This window comes from Eretmochelys imbricata, chromosome 8 (genome assembly GCF_965152235.1).
Source record: "Eretmochelys imbricata isolate rEreImb1 chromosome 8, rEreImb1.hap1, whole genome shotgun sequence".
Lineage (NCBI taxonomy): Eukaryota > Metazoa > Chordata > Testudines > Cheloniidae > Eretmochelys > Eretmochelys imbricata.
The window spans coordinates 84,815,818-84,825,507 of record NC_135579.1 but is presented as its reverse complement, the minus strand read 5'-3'; the positions used below and the strand labels follow the sequence as shown (position 1 = coordinate 84,825,507).

General features: G+C 50.2%; 1 protein-coding gene across 1 annotated transcript in view; it reads left to right on the top strand.

The window, feature by feature from the left end:
• Window positions 1–6,767: 6,767 nt before the first annotated feature.
• The window catches only part of ACADM (acyl-CoA dehydrogenase medium chain), a 38,402-nt gene continuing 35,479 nt past the window's right edge, over window positions 6,768–9,690 (top strand). Inside the window, exon 1 of the mRNA XM_077823718.1 lies at window positions 6,768–6,888. Coding sequence (XP_077679844.1) covers window positions 6,865–6,888 — 24 coding nt within the window. The 5' untranslated portion in view covers window positions 6,768–6,864. The remainder of the gene's footprint in view (window positions 6,889–9,690) is intronic.

Below are 9,690 nucleotides of genomic sequence, written 5' to 3'. Positions count from 1 at the left end.
TTCTGTTGGGGGGCAGGTTCAGTGGTGGAGCACAGGACAAGTACAGGTAGTGCCTGTCCATTACAGTGAAAAGGCAGAGTGGGAACGTGTGTGACATTGCTCATCCAGAGCAGAGTTAAGGATGTACATAACTGTATTTTTAATTTACCTTAATTTCCTAGTTTTCAGATGTTTGAGTTTTTGCCCTTTAATTTTCTATTTTTTTTTAAACAGAAAGAGAAATGTTGGTAGGAGTGCTCATTTAGACAGTTGTAGTCCTCACGTAGGCCTGCAGCTGATGCACAACTGTGGCCAGATAGCAGTCAAAAGACCTAGTTTTTATATAGTGCTTTTCAGCAATAGATCTCAAAGACCTTTACGTCATTATCCCCATTTTACAGATAGGAAACTGAGGCACAGAGAAGTGACGTGATCTGCCCACGGTCACCCACCAGGCCAGTGGCAAGACTAGGAATAGTTCTAGTCCAGTGTTTTTTCCACTTGGCCACTCAGTTGCTATATATGTCCTCTGTGCTCCTTGCTGCTCCTGTACGTTTTGTTATAGCAGAATGAGGATAATGGTGCTGCTTTGAAATGTTTGCAATGCATAAAAAGAAAAGGAGTACTTGTGGCACCTTAGAGACTAATCAATTTATTTGAGCTTATGCTCAAATAAATTGGTTAGTCTCTAAGGTGCCACAAGTACTCCTTTTCTTTTTGCGAATACAGACTAACACGGCTGTTACTCTGAAACCTGCAATGCATAGTTACTCACAGGGCCAATGAGAGAATCTCATCAATCTATGTCCCAAAACCGTGACAGTTTTATTACATGGCACTTATAATAACTGTAAGTATATGAGAGAAACCTTCTTCATCCCCTGCCCAACCATTCCCTGCAATATGTACCCCTCCCCTCACCAACATTTCCAGCTCCCTCTCCCCTTCCCATTAAGCCATTAGTTGGCATAGTAGAAGCTATTAACATGTAAGAAATTGCTCCTTGCTATTTTCTGCCCTATGCTGCAGTGTACACATATTATGGGCAGTGTCTTACTAGGGTGGGAGTTGCCTGTTACCTTGGTTTTGTAGCCTGAGCTGCATTCTGAGCTAGGCCCCACATTCCCACTACTCACCTCCAGCTTGGATTCCCAGGCCCAGGCCCTGCTTCAGTCAGGCTGGGAAGCCATGCCCCAGGTCCATCCACTCTGGCCCCCTCTTCCAAACCAGCCCAGGTCCCTTCCCCACACACTCTGACTAGCCCCATCCCTCACCCCCCATCAGGAAAATGTATATATTAACTATTCATTTTCTGGATTTCAGATGTGTAAGTCTGCATTACCTTCAGTGCCCCCACCCCAGATCCTATCCCGCAGGGAGGCACAGGGAGAGGAGCTCAGAAGCTCAGGAAGCAAGGTCCCTCAGATCCTAGAAGACACAGTGGGCAGGGAGAGGGTCTCAGACCCCTGAAGAGGGCTAGGGCTCCTCTAGATCCTAGCAAACACACAGAAGGGGAGAATCCAAGTCTGACAGGCCCAGCCCACCCTCAACTTTCTCTGCTACCCCTCATATTCTCCAACCCCTCCTCTTCTCCCCCACTTCCCCTTAATTGAGCCCAATTCCTCTTCCCTCACCTACCACTCATTCCCATTTATCCGCCTCCTCATCTTATCCCTTGCTGCAGACCCCAACCCCTATTACCACCTACTCTTGCACCCCCTACTCATCCTCCCTTCCCAGTGAGCATTCACACGTGTAATTTATTTTCTTATCAAAAACAGTTTCAGTGCTTTCTGAATATTCTGCTGTACTTTAGATTACATCTCCCACAACTAACTAGGTGCTTGTCTACACTACAGGTTATGTCATTATAATTTATGTCCCTCAGGGGTATGACCTAAGCACCGGTATAGACAGCACTACAGAGGTCCTCCCACAGACATGACTCCCACCTCTCAGGGAGGTGATTTTATTAGGCTGACAGGAGAGCTCTCTCCCATCAGCAGAGGGCGTCTTCAGCAGACACACTATAGCACTTTTAGCGTAGACTACTGACACTTTTGTCAGTATAACTTATGTCACTCAGGGGTGTGAAAAAACACCCTCCGTAGGCCCTGTCTACACTGGCAAGTTTCTGCACAGTAAAGCAGCTTTCTGCGCTTTAACTCCCGAGGTATACACACTGCCAAGCCACTTCATGCGCAGAAACTGCGCAGTTGCAGCGCTTTAAAAAAACCACCACAACAAGAAGCATACAGCTTTCTGCGCCGGGGCTACAGCACTGCAATGCCAGTGTGGACACCATGGTCAATTACAGGGCTGCGATTGGCCTCCAGGAGGTGTCCCACAATGTCTGTTCTCGCCTCTCTGGTCATCAGTTTGAAGTCTGCTGCCCTGCCCTCAGGTGACCAACTGTCATTCCCACCCCGTAAATTCCTTTGGAATTTTGAAAGTCCCCGTCCTGTTTGCTCAGTGACACATGCAGTGGTCTCAGCACATCTTTCCAGGGGACCATGCCTGCTCCACGCACCAGGCGATCCCCCATTTGGAGCAATGCTGAGCTGCTGGATCTCATCAGCATTTGGGGAGAGAAAGCTGTCCAGTCCCAGCTGCGCTCCAGCTGTAGGAATTATGATACCTAGAGGCAGATTTCACGATGCATGACAGAAAGGGACCATGACCAGGACACATTGCAGTGCAGGGTCAAAGTGAAGGAGATGCGGAACTCCTACCACAAGGCACGGGAGGCAAACCGCTGCTCCAGTGCTGCGCCCATGAGCTGCCAGTTCTACAAAAAGCTGGACACAATATTCGACAGCATCCCCACCACCACTGCGAAGACTACTGTGGATACTTTGGTGGCTCGCGTGCCAGTGGAAAGTGTACCGAGCCAGGAGAAGGAAAACTTGGACGAGGATGTGGAGGGGGACCCAGAGGCAGAGGATGACTCAGAGGTCAGAGATGCATGCAGCCAGGAGCTCTTTTCTACCCTGGAGGAGCCTAGCCAGTCACAGCTGTCGGATCTTGGCAAAGCGCAAACAGGAGAGGAGGCCCCTAGCAAGTGGATTTGATTTTGGGAATCACTGAAGAAAGTTGTTGCGGGCAGGAGGGTTGCAGAAAGCAGGCTTGTCTCCCTCCGCATGCCTAGTCTGAGTGGCGGAACAGGCTGTTGATTGATTCCCTCACTTCACGGGAATCTTCCTCAGAGATCTCCAGGAAACTCTCATGAAGATACTGGGCAATCCGTTGCCACAGGTTCTTTGGCAGAGCTGCTTTGTTTCTTGCCCCATTAACGGTAACTTTCCGATGCTATTGTGCCGTCATGAGGGGTGGGGTGGGAACCATTGCTGCACACAATTGAGTTGCATAGGGGCCAGGGTGGAAGTCGCAGTCTTGGAGAAGACCCTCCCTTGATTCCCTGATCACCCTCAGCAGTGAGATATCTTCCATAATGATCACATCCCATGGAAAGTGTGGGGACAGGAATGATTATCAGACCCCCGCCCTAGAGTGCTGGCTCTCCCCAAGAGCCATGTGCCCAGTGTACAGAAGTGTCTGGGAAAAGTGATTTACCCTTCCCCTGCGGCTACTCACCATTTTGGGGGTCCTGTGGCTCATGTGCTTGCCTGGGGTCAGCCAGTTAGTGACAGGTGTGTGAGTACTGGCTGTGTTTTAAATCACTAAATCTGTGTTGTGTGTGTTGCAAACAATATTGCTTCTGTAAAATGTTGCGTTTAGACTTCACAGAGATGACCTTGGGAGCACAGCCTCCCTCTTTATTATCTACGGCTGAACAGCTGCGCAGAATTAGAAAGCGGCCAAGAAGAACTAAGGAGGTCTTTTTGCATGATGTTATGATACACTCCGCTGCCGAGAAACAGGAATTGAAGGAGTGGTGGGACTGCGAGAAGACGGACCAAAAGGAGAATGCAGCACGGCAGAATGAAACCGCGGAGTGGCTCTTAAATGTTATGGAGCGCCAAGCAGACGATACTAGCTCTGCAAACAGAGCAGCTCTGCACCCACCTTCCCCTGCAGCCGTTATCACAAAACTCTTTCCCATGCTCCCCCCAGACACTGCCAACACACTCTTATCAACCTCCTGGTTCCAGTCTATACCTGCAGCATTCCACTCCTCCCCCTCATACGCTCCCACGCCCGCTGGCTCTCGGTTGCGGACTCCCACTACTCACTGCACTCAACACCCATCCATCTGCAGTTTGGCCCTGCTGAAGTACAGTACCTGTTGCATTGTACTCCAAAGGAGAAGGCTGGATATGATCCCTGGACATACACAAATCTTTAGCCATCCCGGGACCCCACCTCCTCCTGCGACCTTCCCTTTCCCCAACCCGCTCACTGTTGATGTGGGTTTTTCTTGTTTGACTCTCCTCCGGTTGTTGTTTTTTAATAAAAGAATTGTGTTGGTCTGAAAGCCATCTTTATTCTATTAATTGAAAGCAAAAAGAGCCCTGCAAAGCAACATACCATTATATTAAACCCACATATTGCATCATGTGCACCAATCACCTCCGAGCATTACAAGCACTGCACTCCCGAGCATCGCAACAAATATTAGTGACATTCAGCTTCAAATTGCTGCCTCAAGGCATCACTGATCTTTATGGCTCCTTGCTACACCTCTCTAACAGCCCTGGTCTCTGGCTGTTCAAACTCAGCCTCCAGGCGCTGAACCTCTGCGGGCCAGCCCTGAGCGAAGCTTTAACCCTTCCCTTCACAAATATTATGGAGTGTACAGCACATGGCTATAAGCATAGGAATATTGTAATCGGCCAGATCCAGCTTCCTGTAGAGGCAGTGCCAGCGGGCTTTTAAATAGCCAAAAGCAGACTCAACAGTCATTCTGCATTTGCTCAGTCTAGACTAGAGATCTTAAAGCAGCACAGCTGTACGGATGCAGCTGCACCACTGTAAGATCTCCCTTATAGTTGCTCTATGCTGGCTACATAATTAAACCACCCCCAACCAGCGGCGGTAGCTATGTTGGCAGGAGAGCGTCTCTTGCCAACTTAGCACTGTCCACACCGACACATCTGTTAGTGTAATTTATGTTACTTAGGGCATGTCTACACTGGCAGAGTTACAGTGCCGGGAGTTACTTGCAGTGGTATTCGGAGTGGTGCACTCTGGGCAGCTATCCCACAGAGTACCTCTTCTGCTGTTAAGAGTTCTGGGAAGGCAGAGGGGGTCACGGGGCATCCTGGGTCCTGGCCCAATGCCCCGTGATGCATTGCTTCACACCCCAGCAATTCCTGTGCTTCCGTCCGCATTTGACGCCATCTTTCAACGTTTTGTGTACTGTGCGCACTGCCTCATTGGGCTGCAGAAATTGATCCCGACCTGTTGACCAGTATGCTGCTCGCTCTGACCAACATGTCACAAGTGGCAGTGGAGTTATTCCTTAAACTATAAAGGCAAGAGGAGTGCGACACTGATCTCATCACGTGTAGCAGCTACAAAACGAGATTGCTTGTGGCATTCACGGAGATGCTGACAACAGTGGAAAGTTGCTTTTGGGCTCGGGAAACAAGCACTGAGTGGTGGGACCACATCATCATGCACGTCTGGGATGACAAGCAGTGGCTGCAGAACTTTGGGATAAGGAAAGTCACATTTACGGGACTGTGTGATGAGCTTGCCCCAGCCCTGCAGCGCAAGGACACAAGAATGAGAGCTGCCCTGCCGTTGGAGAAGTCCGTGGTGATTGCACTGTGGAAGATGGCTATTCCAGACTGCTATATATAGGTCACTCACCAGTTCAGAGTGGGGCAGTCTACCGTTAGATTTATGTTGACGGAGGTCTGCAGGGCCATTAATCGCATCCTGCTCTGAAAGACCATGACTCTGGGCAACGTGACATTGTAGACGGCTTTGCACAAATGGGCTTCCCTAACTGTGGAGGGGCAATAGATGGCATTCATATTCTAATGCTAGCACCAGACCACCTGGCCACCAAGTATATTAATCACAAGGGGTATTTCTCTATGGTTCTCCAGGCTCTTGTGGATCACCATGGGCGTTTCACGGACATTAACACAGGCAGGTCCAGAAAGGTGCATGACACACGCATCTCTCAGAACACTGGCCTATTCAGGAAGCTACAAGCAGGGACTTTCTTCCCAGACCAGAAGATTACGGTAGGGGAAGTCAAAATGCCCTTTGTGATCCTGGGAGACCCCTTAATGCCGTGGCTTCTGAACCCATACACACAGCAACTTGACAGCAGCAAGGAGCAGTTCAACAATAGGGCTGAGCTTCATCTCTGACAGAGAATACCCCATGGAGATGAATATAGCCTGAAACAACAGCTGTGAGATGTGTGAACTGCGCCAGTCAGGTGTTCCCTTCTCCACTCTCCAGTTCAGGAGGGTCTGAGCCGTGTGTGTTAAGCATACCCGTTCTCAGCTGCGCACCCCCAGCAGTCATGCAGTGGGTGCATGCCCCGAATGCATTCCTGTTCTAAGCTCCCCACCCAAAACAGGCAGGGCTAACATGGGGGGAGGACGACTCAGACCCCCCTGAAAAGGTAAGCCCCTCCGGAACCTGACCCCCACCCACGCCTGGCCCTCTCACCCACAGTCTCCTCTTCCCCCCACTGCCCAGCGTCGCTGTCGGGGCGCTGCCTTTCTCCAGGCCCGGGGTGAGCCCTGGCTGGCCCCCAGGCCCGCTGCCTCTCCGCCGCAGGCTGAACGCGGAACTCTGGACCCGCCCCCGAGCTGTTCAACGGGCCCAGTTTTTAGCCCCGCCCAGTGGCTGGCTGGCACCGCCCCTCGCTCGGCGTCCCCGCCCGCGGGAAGTGGGGCCCAGCGGCCACCACCACGCGCCTGCGGGGGCAGTTTATGCTCGGTGGCAGCGCCCGTCAAGATGTCTGCGCTGAGGGTCACCCGGGTGAGGAGGAGGAATTGGCCCGGAGGTGGGGCTGGGGCTATGCGGGCCCTAGCAGCGGCGGACCCGGCGGGGGCGCATGGGTCACCCCGGCCGCGGGAGGGGAGACATATCGCGGCTCGGGAAATGGGGTTTACTGGGGAGCACCTGGGGCTCAGGCTTGCGCACACGGTGGTCGGTTCTGAGGGAAGGTGCAAAGGTCAGAGCCTGCAGTGGGGGCCCCTGCAAATGTGTGTTGTGGCTCACAAGGGGTTACAGATGGCGGTGATGAGAGCCGAGGATAGAAGGAAATGGTGGCGGGGAGAGATTCTGGGGCCCAGACAGAGGGGCTGGAGTGACACCAGGGGCAGGGAGGGGTGGGAGGCCGCTCCTTGAAGTAGGAGAGCCACCAGGGCAGAGGGAATGGTCAGGTTCAGGCAAGGGAGGGCTCATGCTGGGGGGCAGAAGGCAAGGCAAGGGAAGGGAGGCACTGGGGTCCCAGGTATAGGGGAAAAACTGTGGAGGGGAATGTGGAAGACGCTGGAGTCCTTTGAATCATCATTAGTCCCTGAGTGTGGGGAGAAAGAGGACAGAGCCCAGGGTTAGGCTGGGTGTGTGTATGTGTGCACCATCCGGATAGAATGTACACTGCTGTTTGACCATGTTATTCTTCTCCCCCTCTACACCTGGCTCTAACAAATCGTGCAAGAAGCCTTCACTCAACTGGTCTCTTGCTTTTCTCCGGAGTGTGGCTTTTAGAAATGACAGTGGTTTCTAAAGCCAAGCCCTGTGGAGCAGGGGCACTGGAGAGTAAAGAAATGCAGACCCCTGGAGTTCTTTCCCTGTTCTGTGTTTGTGCCTCAGCATTCGAGACAGATTAATGTTTGAACAGTTCAGGTGTTAAACTTCCAAAATGCTGTTTCTCTGACTTTTGCTCAGTGTTTACCAGCATGTGTTACACAACTTGAGGCTCTTCTGCTGGTGTGGGAAATGCTAGAGGAGTCCAAGAGACTAATCACTAGAGGAAAAAATAATGAATAAACATAACTTCTGCTTCAGACTAAACAGAAGTGATGCCTAATAAGAGAACAAAGCTTTGAATTTTTGAAAAATATTTGATGGGGAGGGATCTCCTTAAATATACATCTCTAATTCTATATTTTTATTTGATTTATAGTGCTGTAAAAAAGAATTTATGCTAGGTTCTAATCACTTTCTCTAGAAATTAAAAATACAGTTCTATTCAAGAAAATAAATTGTACTTGAACTAGCAGCTACTTATCCACAATTATCCGCCTTTATTATAGCCCTGCCACTCTGAAATCCTAGGTAAATAGATGGTTCTTGCAGCTGAATGTGATGATCAACAAATTTAGGTATTCCAAGGTAAACAAGTTCTGTATATGAGTTCTGCTCCTGGCAGCAACTCTTTTATACCAACTTGACCACGTCTGCCACAGTCAGCAATGTCACACAGGGAGAAAAGTCCCATGCCATTGAGTATTTAAGAAATCAACCCTAACACCTTAAAGTTCACCTCAAAGCTAATAGGCAACAAGTGCAGATCATGGAAAGCTGATGTCCTGTACTGGCAGCAAGCTGTGCCACATAATAAGCTGCCTGCCAATTCTGCACCAGCTTCAGCCTCTGGGGGGTATGTCTATACTGCAGTGGAGGGTAAGTGCAGTGTAAGCCCAGGGTTAGTGGGCCTTGAGTTTGCTGACCTGTGTTAGAGAACCTGGGGCTTGAGCATCTATAATAATTCTTAACCCTACATTAACAATTTTCTAGCCGGGGCTCAAAGCTCGGGCTCTGATGTCCACTCTGCAGCACACAGACCTGAGTCAAACCAACGATATCTCAGACTCTCTAGTGCCCTCCCGAAATGTGGCCACTCTAACACTTTGTGTGTGGTGCATTATGGGAAAACTTTACTGCCCACCCTGCACTTTACAGGAAGTTTGAACAGCCCATCAACACATCCTGCCTAGCAACATGGAGGAGAACCCTTTTCAAGAACTTTGCTTGCGTGCACTTTCACTCCTTTGTCAGGAAGAGGGTGGAGCACCTGAGAGGTGCTGGTGGACATTTTAGTGGCATTTTCTGACCCATCAAAGACACGTGACAGATTTTATGATGGAGCAGAAGGAGGCAGAGGAGGAAGAGTATGCTGGGATGGCAGACTCATATTGACTGTTACTGCTCAATACACTCAACATAGCTGCTTATGCTCCCTACATAGACCAGTGCTTCTGGTGTAGGGCCACAAGCACAGATTGGTGGGATCGCATCATCATGCAGATCTGGGATGACCAACAGTGGGTTCAGAACTTTCAGATGAAGACAACTACATTTCTGGAGCTTTTTGAGCAGCTTGCCCTGACCCTCAGGCATAAAGACACCTGCATGAGGGAGCTCTTGCCATCTAGAAGCAGGCTGCTATAACTGTCTGGAACCTGGCTACCCCATATTGCCTCAGATCTGTTGCCAACCAGTTTGACGTTGGAAAGTCGACTATGAGTAAAGGTGGAGGTTTCTGAGGCAATGAGGCACATGGTTTACTGTAAGGTGGTGGGCATAAAAATATTCATGAACTTGTAGAGAATGAGGTTTCCTGACTGCACCGAGGCCACTGATGGGACTCATGCCCATAGTTTGGTCTTCTTCTCCCCCCGGGTCCCAGAAGCCTTGGTCCGAGTGTAAATCTGAGAGATTTGTGTGTAGACGGAATAGGGGATTGGACTCAATCTTCAGTCTGAGCCTGGGCTTACATTGTAGTGTAGACATACCCTGGGTTGATTTAAGGTATACCTCTATGTAAAACGC